Source organism: Buteo buteo, chromosome 4 (genome assembly GCF_964188355.1).
Source record: "Buteo buteo chromosome 4, bButBut1.hap1.1, whole genome shotgun sequence".
Classification (NCBI taxonomy): domain Eukaryota; kingdom Metazoa; phylum Chordata; class Aves; order Accipitriformes; family Accipitridae; genus Buteo; species Buteo buteo.
In genome coordinates this window covers 22,144,509-22,161,324 of record NC_134174.1, presented here as the reverse complement: position 1 = coordinate 22,161,324, position 16,816 = coordinate 22,144,509, and the positions used below count along the sequence as shown (strand labels likewise).

At 41.3% G+C, this 16,816-nt stretch overlaps 1 protein-coding gene across 5 annotated transcripts in view; it reads right to left on the bottom strand.

The window, feature by feature from the left end:
* The window catches only part of SELENOO (selenoprotein O), a 24,389-nt gene extending 7,573 nt beyond the window's left edge, over positions 1-16,816 (bottom strand). For 4 of the 5 annotated variants that reach the window (XR_012650035.1, XR_012650036.1, XR_012650034.1 and 1 more), the window contains exons 1-9: positions 16,240-16,816; positions 14,211-14,414; positions 13,108-13,288; positions 9,126-9,256; positions 8,434-8,714; positions 7,928-8,078; positions 5,556-5,741; positions 4,328-4,484; positions 712-3,634 (exon numbers count right to left, since the gene is read on the bottom strand). Coding sequence is in view for 1 of the 5 variants with exons in the window: in XM_075024953.1 (XP_074881054.1) it covers positions 3,440-3,634; positions 4,328-4,484; positions 5,556-5,741; positions 7,928-8,078; positions 8,434-8,714; positions 9,126-9,256; positions 13,108-13,288; positions 14,211-14,414; positions 16,240-16,808 (2,055 nt within the window). In the remaining 4 variants the exon portion in view is untranslated. Of the gene's footprint in view, positions 1-5; positions 3,635-4,327; positions 4,485-5,555; positions 5,742-7,927; positions 8,079-8,433; positions 8,715-9,125; positions 9,257-13,107; positions 13,289-14,210; positions 14,415-16,239 lie in introns of those variants that run through there. The other variant, XM_075024953.1, reaches the window with a different exon arrangement.

The window sequence follows — 16,816 nt, the reverse complement described above, 5'->3', positions numbered from 1 at the left end:
AAACAGGCATGAACAAGAATATTAAAATTGCATTTTTAATTTTTTTTAATAAAAGAATCAAAGAAAGACATAGCACTTGTTTGGGAAAAACAACAATGAACAAACAAACAACCCCCCCAAACCCCAACCCATAAAACATTCCAAAGTGAGAGCTGACAGTAAAACATTCAGTAATTGTAGATTTACAAGCTCATGAAGCAGTTATGGTGAAATCTTATAAAGTCATGAGAGGAGTCCCACTACTATGTGAGACTACCCGGAGACACGTCTCCAAGAGCTTCCTACTTCAGTTTTGTAATCTGGGTACCACTTGCTTTTATGCAAGAGTAGTTCAGGCTGTATAGCCACAAAGTCTAATCGAGGTGTTTCCACAGAAAGCTGTTGATGTAAAGAGTCACCAATTCATTTTGAGCACAAGTTCATGGCTTTTAAACAAGCAGAATATTTGACCAATAAGAAACATTATTTTCAGGTTTACCTACTGCAAATACAAGCTGTAAAAAAAATCAAGAAGCAATTTATGATTCAAGTATTTAGACTCCCAAATGTTACAAGGTGTATTCCCTTTTCTCTGAAGAACTGAGCTAAGAGATAAAGTTTTTACCTTGACAAAATTTGGTCTAACTGTCCTGAACAACCTCCTGCTTCCACACTGCTCCAGGAACAAGAACAAAGAAACTCACTATCATCAGAGCTGGAACTACTACCCACCTTTTGAAATGAGAGTGCTGAAGAGCACAAGCATTCCACTTGGCTTCTGACCATCACACTTCTTCAAATACAAAGCATCGATATTATTGCATGCACTGAGAAACTGAGCAGTTGAATGTCAGCACAGTTAGACTATGTGAATATCCTCTTTAGTATTTCTTCTATCCGTTGGTGAACATATTGCATCTATTACAAATATAACTTTACCGAGTGGCACACCAAAGCAGCCACACCAAGGGTCTGCATTCATCATTTCAAGCTTTCTAGACCTCTTGCACTTGATCTGTATGTAAGCAAATAATGTATTTAGCAGGAACCACCACCACATTTTCATTCTTCACTGTTACATTCAATTTCCCTTTTTAAGGACAAAACTGCTAGCAAATTATTTCAAAGTATCTCTCTCTCCATGATTTTGGCATTATAGGTGCAAAATAATTTGTATCTTTATATGCAAAATAATTTGGTAGCTAATTTGAGTTCTCCTATGTCCAAACACATGGTTATAATACCATTCTCCTCCTTCATACCATTATTAATAGAGATCTACTCAACCCCCCCAAATTAATATCAGAATGCCATTAAAATACTTGATCCCTTAGGTATGGTGTAAAATCACTACTTTTTAGATCATCCTGTTGTGCCAAAAGCTTGGGCAGGGCTCCTCCAAAACACTATTCCCCTCTGCCTCCCAAAAGGAAAGATATAAATTGAGAAACAAAATCAGCACCAAGTTATGTTGATCAGCTTGGAGCAACTTCCCCCCCATTACTCCCTTCTGGACCAGACACACCATAAGAGACCACTGGTTCTGCAAATTTGTCAGGGGTACGTTTGAAGCGTCTTTCAAACTGCCAGCACACCTCCCTTCCCCGGTGCAGTCCTTTTTACCCAGCATTGACTTTCTGTTGAAGTTTCCATTAAATGGTTTGGTTCCAGTACCCCCAAGTTCAGAGGAAGGGTAATCCCTGATGAAAGTCTTGAGCTCCTACAAGAATGGATTATTTCTAGAAGACAACCAGCTGTACTGGCTAGCATTACTTGTTGTCCACTTCTTCAAGATACTTCCTCTTTCAATGACACCATTCTTCCATGGATTAGGTAAATACACCTTCAAGTTCTTCCTTTTCTGTAAGGACTCCAAAACAACACAGAAAGTGCCACGTTTGTCAGAGATTCCAGTTTGTCACAAATCATTATTTGGCATCAGTTTCTCCAGGTCAAAGGCAAGACAGAATGAATGTTTACATTCAAAGCATCACCTTTTTACTGTGGCAGCAAGGAAGACAAATTGATTATTAGTACAGATTTATAAGCAGTAGCCCAACTGTTCTGGTTTTTGATAGCTTGTATTTTGAGGAAGACTTAAAAGAGCACAATTCAACCTGAGCTAATACCAAGCTCGCACAGGAGTGGGGGAAGAATTTACTAGAGTACACTTAAACTCACAGTGTAAGATGATGGTCTCTTTGGAAAAGAGAAACCTCTGCGTTAAACCAAACTTTTCCGAAGATGTCAGGCATCTGAACCAGTACTAGGGTCCTTTAGAAAGCAGTTCAGAAAGCTAAGTAATAACTATGGAACAACGGGGGTTTTTTTTCCTGATGTGGCAATAATGGCAACCAACTTTCCCCTGAACCTCAGCTGAAACACTATCAATTGTGCAAGTCAGCTCCCATCCTCCTCCCATATCCTCTATTATCTTTTACACAAGCTCAAATAGCACGTTCCTGAACGGCAACTTTCAGCATACAGATTCTCAAAGACCATGGAAGCAAACTAAATGGTTCAAGACCAGAGTGGGAATGGAAGAATCCCACTGACCAGCGTGAACAAACAGGTACTCCACCTGCATGCTTCTCGTACAAGGACACTCTGCTAAGAGCACACAAACAAATAGACAATGAACCTGGACTTGAGTACTGGGGTAGCCAAATTGGTGTGAACCTTAAAGTAACTGACCTTGCCCCAGTCAATTGGCTTACAGACCACCCATGATTTTAGTAAATATTTACATGTGTTGTATGCAAACATACTGAACCTGAATAAACTTTACCACCAAGATTTTCAAGTGCAAACGTATATAGGCTCCCTTAATTCTGCTCTTAATTAAAAAAAAAAATAATTAAAAAAAAATCAATTGCTTGCCCCAAACCCTAGCCTGCACAAACTCTCTGAAAATAGATAATGATTAAATATCAATCTGAAGGTTCACAAGAAATGAACTACTTAATTAAATGAAACATAGCTTCAAACAAGCAACACTGAATCTGTTCCTCCATTAAAGAGGACTAAAAGTCCCTGCATAAAGAAAGCAGTAAATAAATGTTAGAAGTACTATTAGTTAAGACATCAGACAAAAACAGATCAGATTCCCGACTTGCTATTTTTGTCTTCACATAATAACAACTCCATTTGGATGTTCAAAATTCAGCCTGCCTCAACATAAAATATTGCTTTCTACTTGCAGTGCGGTATAAATAAAGACAAGACTTTCAGTCTCAAAACATTTAAATTACTGATGTATACGGACTGTCAACTGTCATGGGTTTGTTCCAATGATCCATGATTGCTTCAAATTAAGCACAGCTGAAGACTGTTACAGATGCATCCAAATGTAGGGTTGTTTCCATAACTTAATAGCACTTCGATGTTTGCCTTGCTAAATTCTTCGCTGCTGAAGGAGGATCAGAGTCTTCAGTTTACAGCAAAAAACAAAACAAGGCAGTTATGAAGATCATGTAACGCAGAGCTCTGAAGCCCACAGTGGAGGTTTACTGCAATATGGTAGTCTGCTTCTGGTCTCCTGAGCACAAGCAGCTGCTGTAGCAGTTGCTCCCTCTTCTTCTGCATCTTCTTTTACCTCCCTGAGACCTTCTGCTTCTTGGAATGGATTCTCCAAGAGTTTCAGTACATTTCTTACCTAGAGAGAAAACATAGCATAGTCATGAGAATTTAGAAAGTAAAGGCAAAATGATGTAGAGAAGAACCTCACACCAAATAATGATCAAGTATATTGTATTTAATACACAAACTGCAGAGAAACCAAGTATTAAATATATGAACAATATGCATATCAAATAAGCTGAAAACTGTAAAATCATAACTGGCTGAGTTTGTATCTGTATGGAACTCAAGCTCAAATAACTTGAAATGCAAGTATAAAATACAAGTTCTTATGCCATTTCTCAAAATAAATTAATTTTCCCATATTCTGCATGTAAAAATCTACATGCTGAACTCCACAGGTAAGAGCTGTTAAGTTTTAAAAGACAACACTTAGCCCAGCAAGGAGCAAGTATGAATTAATCCCCAACTGCCTCCCAAGGTGAACACCATTCTGAAGACAGTAAAAGCAGGGGTAAGTGTCTTGTCCTGGGATCAGCCTACAAAAGCTGGTGAAGTTCAGATTCAGGTTTTCCATTCCTTTCTTTGTTCTGCAGTCATTAAAATTACAGCTCCCTCAAAAACGATACAGACCTTCTGTACAGTAAATTCCCAGTCCCCTTACTGCCTGAGATGCCAGAGTGAATCTCTCCTAGCATAATGTCAGTTATCAACAGCACCACTACACATCCACACAAACCTAGAGAGATATTAAGTAGCAATAGCATACCTCTGAGAAATCCCCATTTTCAGCTGCTTCTATGGCATTCTGGGCAATATAATTTCTCAAGATATATTTTGGATTGTTTGAATTCATAACCTTCACACGGTCAGTGTTCCAGGCATCAGCATCACTAACACTTTCTATTTCTTTTTGCAAACGGACTCTGAAATTAAGCAAGTGAAAACAACTGGTTTGGATCAAGAATCACATGTAAGAGTTGAGATGTCTCCTTGCCTTGAGATCTTTAGTTCACAGTTCTTAATAAATACCACATCGCCTATAATCTTCTCAGTTTATAAAATACAGCGCAACAGAATACAAAACGCCACTTCATTTAAAAGCAGCATTACAGACTGTCAGCAGGTCCTGACAAGGCTCAAGGAAGTGGCACACCTTGCATATTCTCGGAGAAGTCAGACTGAGACACCAGTGCATGGCCTGTCCTGCACTGCTCTGCAAAACCCATCACATGCAGATCTTGTCTTTTAAGTATTTCTACACTTGTTTATTGGCTAAAGCGTTTGATGGTCTGAGAAAAGTAAAGAGATGCAATACAGCTGAGGCAGTTTGATCTACCTTTTAGCAGAAACACCTGCTAAAACTCTCAGCCCCGCTGGAGAACAAGATCACAGGCAGCTATGTGAGGAAAGGAGTCCTGTCTAATCCACACAGCAGAAACAACTAATGCTCTGCTAAGGGGTTTTCTTTATAAAAAAATCTCCTGCTAACACTAAGTTTTTAGGTTTTTAATTTATGCCTATTAGAATAGTCTGGACATTTTTTTCCTGGCCGTGATTTCTTTTACAGTTAGTCTTTGATTAAGAATACTTCTACTTGCTTTCTGTATTAATACATAGATTTTTCTTTCAGAAAAAAAATTTAAAAGGATAAAATAGTAGTTACTGAGCACTTAAAAGCTCACAACTGAAATTAGTCTCTGCTAGAATCCACATCAACATTCTTGAAGCACTTTTAATACTAGATTTGATGCTAGGTGATTTCTATACCCTCACGCCTCCCCCAAATCTAGTAAACAAAATACAAAGATGCCCTTGAACTTTCACAGCAACAGAGATGCTGATCTTGGCAGTAGTTAATATTCTGAGTTGCATGCCCCCCATGTCCCTCCCAGTCTATATACTTTGAGACAGGGTTTTTTTTGTGAGACAGGCACATTGTTCTCAAATAAAATGCAGAAATAAAATACACAGCTATGAATACTGAGAAACCTTACCTGTATTTCTCCAGCCATTCTTTCCAGTGTCTCTTATTTCTGCTGAGTAAATCAGCTGCTGTTAACTGCTGCAGTTTAGAGAATTGTTCAATGCGTTCTAATTCTTTATTTATATTAGCTTTTGTTCCAATTAATGCAAACAGCTGAGGATTAGACTGAGCCAACATTAGCATCATTGACAGTTGTCTGGGAACAAAAGGAACAAACACATTAAAGTTGAGCTGCCTGTCAAGAACCATCTTTTTGCAACCATAAAGTAGATATGAAAACATTCACAATAACCTATGATTTCACTAGAGAGGTTAAATAACAGTAATTCATAATTAACAGAACAATTTTTTATTATAAGTTATGCTAATTTTACTGTTCCTTCCCCCTCATTCAGTGCATTTATTCACATTCCTGTGGTACATACAGTGCAGACAGTAGATTTTCAGAATTAACAGTTGGGTTTAGATGTACAATTCTCATCAAAATACCCTGGGAACTTTGAAAGGAATTTGAAATGAGTTTGATCTTACTTACGTATCAAGATAATACAGAATCCATAGTTTGGGGTTTTTTTTTTAGTTTCTTTTCCTAACTTTAATACTGTAACAGCATGCAGAATAAGGATCTAACACCTACTAATCTTACCAGTACTAATAAAAACCTGAATGATATGGGGAAAGACACCTCACTTAGGTCACATGAGACAACAGTTTGCTTATTTAAATTTTTTTTAGTTAGCCAGTCTGAACCAAAGAACGAGAACTGCTTTGCTCTAATAAATACCTAGCAGTATCCCAGCTGTTTTGCTGTGAGTTTGACTAGGGTTGTATCTTTTTACATTTGACTATGTTAGCTGGTGTTGTACAGTAGCTTCACCTTATTTTTCAATACTGTGTTAGCTAACTTTTATTTTTCCTGGATTAATAACTGCAGTACAGCATAAAGTAAAATAAAAAAAACAAAGAGTGTAAGTTGCAGTTTATCAAAATAAACTAAGTATTTTCATTTCCTTCTATGAATGCATTTATGAACAAAGGAGAAAAGAAACATTATTCCCTGTCCTCAAAACAGACAACTCTTTATATCAGATTTTCCTACTTTTAGTAAGCAGACATAACCTAGGTGCTTTGATTTATGAGTTTATATAAAGTACTATCCAAATCTGATTCATTCATCTGGCATGCCCAGTTGTATAATATCCAAGTGCTGTGATAAAAAAAAATCAGTTATGCACTTACTTTAACACAGTACTATTCCCCTCCAAAGCTTTATATCCATATCATGATTTATAGCTACTTTTCACATTCCTCCAAGACTGAATGCAGTGTTTAAAAAAAAATTCTAATCTCTATCACATGAGTTATCTTCATATTGCATGATATCTGCCTACAATTTCAAAGTAGCTGAAATCTCAACCAATTAAATAAGCACTATCCACCTCCTTAATTTCTTTGCCTTTCGTTTTAGTGTATCATCACAAAAACTTAAATAACCGCTAATATCTCCAAAATGATAAAAGGCTACAGCCAGCCATCTTGGCATAACACCAAACTTGTATGAACAAGTTTCACACCAGACCATTCTCTTAACTCCCTACCTTCTGCAAATTGTGAACTGTGATATCAACACACAGAAAAAGCTGAAGAATTTGGTAGGTTAGTTATCTTCATGGAACACTTATTAAACCGAGAGAGAGGGGAAAAAATGTATCCAAAATACTGCCACTTAAATTTTTTTCCCCCATCTGGAAAAATGCTAGGAAAAAAAGTGACAAATTAATGGATCACACTCATTCAGTTTTCCACCGCTCCAAAAAGCAAAAAACTGCTGCAGTCACTGTTATAAGCAGCAGTTGAACAAAACTTACTATTTTTCTACGCCCAGAGTAGCTGGACTGCAGAACGTGGCCCATCAAATGGGACATGGACAGCACCACACAGTTTTCAGAGCCTGAAGTGTCCATTTAGGTTATACTTAGCCCAGAACATTGGTGGCTGAAAGTCATTATTTGCGGACAGTACATTGGCAGAACACAGTAGCATTACTGTTCAAATCCATTTCTTCTATAAAATATTTCTGTATCACTTCACTATCTGGCACTCTCACAGCCTTAGTCAGCAGAGACAGGGGAGAGAAAAAAAAAAAGGACCAAACAAAAGCTCAGACAGCTTTAGCCCAAGAGCCAACTGCTGCAAGTTGCTGCTGAGCATTCACCAGTCACAAAATACACAAGAAACTGCACTGCTGTAGATCATGATGCATCTACTTAACAGTGAGATTTCCAAATTTAAAATTAGTCAAATATTACATAGCATGCAGAGTTCATTATGGTTATAGTGAAACTAAAAGCACAGCCCAAAAGCATTTAAGTAGAGTATTACCTTGGATCCATCTGCGGTTTGAAAGCAACTTTCAGTTCTTCCACAGAAGCACACTGACTTGTAAGCTCGTCTAAGAAATCCTCCAATTTTGATGGATTGGAGTCTACTGAGAATGAACTCAGTGAGTAGAAAATATTTGTGAAGTCTCCCCCTGAAAAAGTGAATTCTATGAGTAATGCAACCAATAAATCAGCAGGAAGACAAATCCCATACCTCCTTCCTAACTCCCCCCCCCGCAGCATTACACAGGTCACCGCTCTAAAGAGGCAAATAAACTGCTCCCTCAGCGAGTGTGCCGATGTGAAATAGGGGAGCGCTGTATAATGCAACAACCGCCCCACAGTTCACAAGAAAATAATTATTTTTCAGTCTTTTGTTCTTCTCTCAGATGACAATGTAGTTACGCAAGGCTGCTTTCTTGTAAGGTCAAGATATAAACTACATTTTGGGTTGATTATAGATACTGATGGGCTATTAAATAATAACCTTCTGTGGTCTTCACCAACCTGTGAGATGCATAGTTTCTAGGAGTTCAGACACCAGCTTACTATCTTCTTCTAATTCCAGCTGGATTAGGCCTAGTTTCTTCCTCATCTTCTGCAAATAATGTTTCTCAAATTCTGCATCATATTCCTCTTCTAGGATGAGTTCACTTATTTCCAAGGGCAGCTCTGGAACTAGAGCTTCAGCAAGCTTCCCCAGGTTCCACTTGCAAATCTCTGGCTGCTTGTTATAAGCATAGCGCCCTGTATTATCAGAACCATTGCAAATGTGCTCAGGGTCATATCTACAAATGAAGAAATAGTTAGCATTCTTCCAGTTATCTGGACACCGGTACTGTGAGAAGTATTATTTTTTCCCATTTAAGTCTCCTCTAGGAAACTAAAAAATTCAAAAGGGAACACTCCTTCTGGATTCTTTTCCCAAAGTTACCTCATTACATATTTTCCTGCCCTCTCAAACACTGAGAAACCCCAAAGGCTACAAGAACAGTCTAACAGTTAAGAGATGTTGTGAATACAGTTAAAAAGAAGCTGAAAAGAAGAATTACAGGACAGCTAGAACTAACAATCTACTTTGCTGTAAAGAGAGTTCATAAACCTACTTTAGAGTTAAAATATTAAAACAATCGTGAACATCAGGATTGTTCTCCATAGCAAATACATACGCACATTTCAAATAATGATGCTACACTGACCTGTCCATAAATCCAAAAGGGCCGTAGTCAATGGTTAGTCCAACTATGCTCATATTATCTGTATTCAGCACGCCATGACAAAACCCAACACACTGCCACTCAGCAACCAATCTCGCTGTCCGTTTTGTTATCTGAAAGAGAAATTTTTTTTTCTTTCTTTTTCAACACAATGTATTTCCAACACATTCAAGTATTTCCCAGCATTTCCTAGTCTGAACTGATGTTTCTACAGCTCCAATGGAAGCAGATTCTGGCAGTATGCCATACACACAAATATCTTGAAGGACAGCTTGCCTCTCTCTTCCTGTTAGTAACCACCCCGTTTCTTGGTCTGCCCTGTTTGCCTCCTCCTCCTTCCTTCCGTGCTTGACTTGCAAGTCAACTAGACAGCTTTAAAACATACTGGAGGGAGGCAGAGGGCTGAAATAAGGTAAACTGACACCAGAGTTGCCTGCTATTCTAGTTATTATACAAATATATTCTTTTGTTTACTACTAGTTTTAAAGACCCTTTAACTACAGGCAGGAGAAAACATAAGCGAAGTCTAAGGAATAAAATTAACTATATGCAACAAAGCCCAATGTAAATTTAGTCTTTTGGTTTAATGGGTATATAGGAGTGATTTACAGGAAGGTTAAGTGGTTTACACAAAAAAATTATTCCCTGCTAACAAGTTTTAGCACTGACAAGCACTTCCCTCAGTTTGCTGAGAGTGGAAAAAAGCTACAAGGTTAAGTAAAAATCTTCCAAGAATGACAATTTTATTTAAATGCTTAATTTAAATTCTTCATTCTTCAAGAATTCTTAATTCTTCACTGAATACATGGTTCATCAGAGTTTTTGCATTACTTAACTGAGAGTTATTGTTATAGAATCCTTGACTGCAATCACTGCATGTGCCCCATTGTTCAAATAAATACTGTAATATTTTAAGATAGTTCTAGTTATTTAATTAAATTAGCCCACCTGTCAATTACCACTAGATATGCCCTATGGAATCTAAAATTCAGGAACCTAACCTGGCTTTTAAATAAGCCTAAGCATTTACTTTACTGAATTGCTGCAAGTAGAAATTTTATGTAGCCATTAGCTAAAACTTTTAAACCAAACTACTTTCATAGCTAAAATCACTCACCTTCCCAATGTACAGAAATTTTAAGCAACTATTCTCTCCAGGCAGCAGTGCAAGTGTATTTTATTAAGGTTTAAAAAACAATCTAGTTAACAGAGGAAATGTTAGCTTTATGCCTCTGTCTTCAAACCCAGAATTTTTCCATTTTCCGTTTTTTAAACATGTGCAGTCAGGTAAGGAAGAAAAATTAGAAAAATCTTGCCCTGGGATAATCTGACAGGTAGTAAAACCCCCAAATGATGCTTGGAACAGAAGCTTCCGGTTCACCTTGAGATCCCATGTTTCTACTTTGGGTTTTTTTCCTACTCTTTACAGTATTCTCATATTAGGTAGTTTACCCATTTCCCCACACTTCACAGGGCAGTCAGCAGCCAGGTACATGTGTCCAAAACTGATTACTGACATGCCATAAACCAGTAAGGGAGAAACACCCTGTACAATGCCTCTGTGCCAGGAAGATGGTAAAACTTAAAGATAAAAAAAATCCTGGCCACCAGAGTTAGGATGAAAGCACTCCAGCAGTAAGACAATTCATGACTGCTGGATGTTTTTGTATGAATGCATCACACATTGCCAGTGTTCTGGTAAAAAAGAAATCCTGCTAATGAGGAACACCTGAAAGCAATTAAAGCTTGGGCACCACTCAAAGATGGGTACATTGATTAGAAAGAGACAGCTTTGCACTCACTTTGACCTTTATTCTTTTTGATCACATTTTTCTACTGCTAGCCATACTAGAAAACAAGTATGGTGTATATATAAATAACAGCACCATCTCAAGGACATGCTCATTTAAATAACACCTACAAATTATTTGAGCAGTACAGATAATGGTGTTTGCTTTCTAGACAGTGCTGTCAAATGCATTCACTTGTACTTTTTCCCTCTGTTTCTCCCACAGTGCAAAAAGAGAGATAAAGCACGTTAAGAGTTGAGCTGACAGCACTTCCCCGCTATTAAAAAAGATGGGACATGTTTGTCAAATTAGGTAAGGGACCGGGGTGCTTTTCAGGTGGAGAAAGATATGGGAAGTCTGCACTAAGGAGGAGAGAAAACGTGAAGAGACAATGCTAGCAGAGGCACGGAGCGCAGACAGGCACAGGCAGGAGGAGAACAAACAAATAAAAAAAATGGCAACAGGGGCAATAAGGAAAGGATGCGAGTACTGGGGGGAGGAAACCAGCAGTAACTGGGCCAGGAAAAGCAGCCAAAAGCAGAAGGAGGTAGGACTGGGCACACACACACGTCCACAAAAATCCCCAAGTCCCATGACTTTTCTGCCATCAGAAAGTAAACATGCCATCAACTACAGAGCTGGACATGCACACAGCGGGTGACAAGCCACAGTTCTCCTCATCAACTCCAATCCTTCAAATGCAAAAGGCCTGTCCAGAGAAGTCAAACTCTTCGGCACCCAGTGGTGGACCAAGCCACAGCTTGCTTTTGAAGAACTAATGCAAGTATGCACAGGTTGTGTTAGAGTAAAAGAACAGACAACAACAAAAAAACCCCCAAAACCAAACAACCAAAACAAACCAACCCCAAACCCAAAACCCCCACAAATTCAAAGCCCACAAAATCTGGAGAATGTCAGACTTTAAGCCTGCCTTTTGACCTCTTATTGGTCTGTTATGAACACGCATCACGTTGCAGCCATTCCTTCAGTCCCTACCAGATCAGTTCAGATTTCAAAGCTACACAACTTCTTTTACGTAGACTAGTCAACTGTATTAGACTGTGGTATTTTTTTAATTATTCTGTTTACTGGCTAGCTATAACTTCTTACTTGGGTTGTAACATTATTTGAACTTCAGGTGATCCAAACAGGAGCCTTTATTATAGCTCTCCAGTACTTTCAAATTGGAACCCTTCTGCAAGGGTAGCATTACTATCTACTAATCACTAAAACACAGAGAAGCACCTTATTCCCTTACCCCAAATTCTTTCTTTGCTCACTGAGACAAAGGAATATAGTAATAGAAATTCAATGTCAAGAATAGCAATACAATATCAACAGTGAGGCAAAAGGTATATTCAGGAGATAAAGTGCAGATATCAATTAATTTAGCTATGTTTTACTTCGAAGACAAATATAGTAATTCTAGATTTACTGATGTTATAGTTCTGATTTTTATGTTTAGGGTTTTTTTCTGATTTTTTTTTTTTAATAGATCTCCAGTAATTGTTAAGGTCTAAATTTATACAGTAATTGAAAATGGGTCTCTCAGAAGTCACCCAGCCTCTCCTCTGGGCCACTGCAAAATGACCCAATACTATGCCACATCCAAGACATATTTATCTCACCTGATCTTACCGTTCCCAAAGTTGGAAGTTTTGCAACTTCCTCAGGCAAGCCCTTCCAGGGCTTGACTGCCTTTAAACATTTCAATTCTAAAGCCTAAAGTTAAAAGTGATTTGCAGTCAACATTCCCGTTTGTAATTTGGAAAATGAGAGACAGAAAGTGACTTAATGTTCTCAGCATTTTGCAAGACGATGCCTTGCAAGTGTTTGTAAGTACCATCAACTCATCATCTGACAGTCAGGGCCAGAATTCCCCCTCATAGTGCAAGACACTCTCAGCAAAAGGAGACAAGTCTTGGGAAGCTCTCCCAGAGCAGAAAAATCATGATTTGTTATGAAGAAGGTTAAACTGCTTTCATTGATTTGATCGATATCAACATGGCTTTCATCAATAAGCAGTTCTATCAGGAGCACTTTCTTCAAAGAAAAGAACAGCTCAGGCAATCGGATGATACAAGGTTTTAACTGACTACAGTGATCTGTGCTTGCAGATGAAGCTCCTGAAGATGACTGCTATGGATTTATGAAGAGAACCTGATCTTTCTTACCTCTTTGAAGAAAGCAGCATTCCTCTGAATACTGTTGTCTGAATAAGCCTCCTGGATTTCTGGGTAGAAAGTGCTGATCACATAATCAAGCATCTGTATTCGAATATCATTTCGGTTAACACTGGGACCCTTGCGTCCTGTGTATTCATCAGTAGGTTTAAAAATTTCGAAAGAACCAAATCTGTTTTAAAACAATGCAAACATGTTTTAGTATTATCTGATACTATTAACTTCATTTGATATTACATGTAGTAAAAACATTAACTGTTGTTGCAATAACACCACATCATCTCTTTGAGTTTAACACCAATCCTTCAACTGACTGAGAGAAAAGACCCGCAAGACTCCTACACTGAACCTAGCGAGGCTCAGTGATTCAACGCAAGGAAGCGCATACATCCACGTGTAACTACACTGACAGATCAAGACCCCAGCCAGTACTGGAGACCAGCTTGTTAAAGCTTCTTACAACCACTTCTATAGAAAAATTCTTGTCCTCAGTAAACATACAGGAACAGGACTTATTTAAAATACTAGACTGTACATCAAGCATGTAAGATTTTTCCACATGTAAATATATACACGCACACAGGCATGCACACATATATACACATGCATGCCCATATTCTTTATGCCTCACCTTCCTCTAATATTCTGTTACCTTACAATAAGTCATGCAACTTTCTGCAACTCCTAACGTTTTGTGTCAGAGCAGGAACCTCGTACACTTCACAGGCAGGGAAAGTATACCCAAGTGTACTACATCAGCACTACTCTGGAATTAAGAGTAGAGCTATAATCCACCACTACTGCCAATATGAAAAAAAGCATGTATTCTGTGCAGGCATAAACATGAAAAATCTCTTCTGAGGTCTGCAGAACTGAGTTCTTCTTTCTACCAGGTTAGCATCCTTAGTGCTTATCTGTCTGTGTGCGAAAACACCAGCTCATCCCACCTGCTGGACAAGAGCAGCAGCTTCCTACAGTCCGACAAAAGAGTTCCAAGCCTCCAGAACAAGAAACATGCAAATGCTGCCGTTAGGAAAATACACTTAAAATTGTGTTTTAAAAGAGTAAAAAAACCCAACAAAATAGGCTTCTACCTTATAAACGTAGAAGCTATTCTCAGAACAACTGTACACCTTTCACTTTTTGGATTCCCATCATAAAATACGTCACGGACGACTTTCGAGTCGGATGTCACACACGTTCCGGCCCTCGTTGTTGGTATTCCTAGGTGAAACATAGCCTCGCTACACAGGAACTCCCGTATGCTTGACCGCAGGACTTTCCGACCATCAGCTTGTCTGCAACAAGAAGACAGGGACAGTTTTCAGGCTATAAAGGCAGGAACTCCTGTCTCCCCCATGGCAGTGGAGAAACAAAAGCCCAGAAGTGACATGTTCTGTCCACAGTTGCACAACTAAGTAGTGGGAGATCTGAGAACAAAAGCTGAACCTTCCAACTTCTGTTAAAGTTCAATCAGATGGACACAACACACTTGCAATGAAGACCACACATAGCAGAAGAAAATAAACCTTCCAGTTACACATATCCCTTCTAATCATTAACTCTGTTGTTTTTACTGACGCAATAGTGTCTTTCAAAAAATTAAAAAATTTAGGACAAGTTTAGCTATTTTATTACATAATAAGTCACTGGTTTCCTCTTAATAAAATGGCTACGGTTATGCCTCTTGAAAAATAGTATTATTTTGGAACTTACTGGGTAAATAATCTACAAATAGGTGCTAAATATGGGCACGAATGGCAGTTGCATTAAAAAAAATCCTGAACGGACGGCAAATAGCAAACTAGCTCATTTAATAGATACCAAGTAAACGGAACATGCGCGGGTGGTTCTCAGCCCACATTCCCAGCACTTCAGAAGCCACAGGCAAGCAGGATTGCTGCCCAGCACAGACCTGCAACGCTAGCACCGTATCTGGGATCTTCACTGTGATTTCCTTAACCTTCGCAGACCTGAAGAAGGCCTTCAGAGCACCACATGTATGAAACTAAGGTGTCAGCCAGCCTGCGCACAGCTGGAACAGATAATACAGGAAATGCAAGTGGGGAAAATGACCTGGAAGATGTAAAGCAGCGCAGGCTAAACTGACTAGTGAAGATACCCATCCCTTGCAGGGGTTTGGTCAGTATGCCATTTTGGGGGCTTTTCCACCATTCCCTCCCACAGCTGGGAAGGATGGAGGAAAGGCACTGCTGGCAGCAGGCAGAGGGACCAGGAGCACAAACAGAGCAAACACCTGCATTTCAGATACCACTTGCGCGGGCCAGAGGACAACATGGCAGCAAGCAGCCAGGTGGCCACGACACACTGCCGTCCCCTCTTTCCTCACGGTCTGTGTCCCCCTAAAGGGGGAAAAACCTCAGAGGAGGCTAACCAGGGACAGGAGTAACAGTCTGCATCCTCCTAAAGGGGGAAAAACCTCAGAGGAGGCTAACCAGGGATAGGAGTAACGGTCTGCATCCTCCTAAAGGGGGAAAAAACCTCAGAGGAGGCTAACCAGGGACAGGAGTAACAGTCTGCGTCCCCCTAAAGGGGGAAAAACCTCAGAGGAGGCTAACGAGGGACAGGAGTAACGGTCTGCGTCCCCCTAAAGGGGGAAAAACCTGAGGGGAGGCTAACCAGGGACAGGAGTAACGGTCTGCGTCCTCCTAAAGGGGGAGAAACCTCAGGGGAGGCTAACCAGGGACAGGAGTAACAGTCTGCATCCTCCTAAAGGGGGAAAAACCTCAGGGGAGGCTAACCAGGGACAGGAGTAACGCAGCGCCTGAAGGAGATGCAGTTAGTCTTATTCTCCAGAGGAAAACTCTGCCACCTTCCGCTCCGGCGTTTAAGCATTACACTTGCTGCAGGGGAGACAGAAAACGCCCCAACAGCGAGGGCTTCAGGCGCGACCTCTGCCTCGGGGGACGGTCCTCGGCACAAAACCAGCTGGAAACGCACCCCGCTAGCGCGATCAGCGGGCAGGGGAGCCGGCGCCCGTCCCCGTCCTCCCCCGCGCAGCCAGCCCGCCGCGCAGCGGGCCGCCGCTCCTCCGAAACGGAGCTTCGCCGGGCCGTTCCGCCACCGCCGGCCCCGGGCCGGTCCGCCCCGCGGGGGCCTTACCGGGAGAAGGGGGTGAGGCCGGCGCCCTTGAGCTGGATCTCCCAGCGCTCGCCCCGCGGGCCCAGCACCTCGCCCAGGTACATGGCGGCCCCGTCGCCCAGCTGCCCCGCGAAGCTGCCGAACTGGTGGCCGCAGTAGCAGTGCGCCGCCGGCTCCGAGCCCGCCAGCAGCCGGTTGCCGCTGAAGTAGAGCGCCGCCTCGGCCTCCGCCGCCTCACGGTCGGCCGCGGGCGCCTCCAGCCCCAGCAGCGCCAGCGCCGGCAGCGACATGGCCACCAGCCGCGGGTTCTGCAGCGGGCTGGGCCGCACCCGGCAGAAGCAGGCGCCGGGCACGGCCCGCGGCCCGCCGTCCTCCGAGGCGTCCACCGGCAGCGAGCGCAGCGCCAGGTTGTCGAAGCGCAGCGCGCCCAGCCAGCCCCCGCCGCCTGCCTGCGCGCCGCCCTCGGGGCCGCCCGGCCGCGCCGGGAGAGCGGCGGGCTGCTGCATGGCGGCGCCCCGGCCCGCGCCCGGCCCCGCCGCCGGCGCCAGCAGCCGAGGGAAGCGGCGGCCGCCGCGCAGCGCCGCGGCCATGCGCCTGC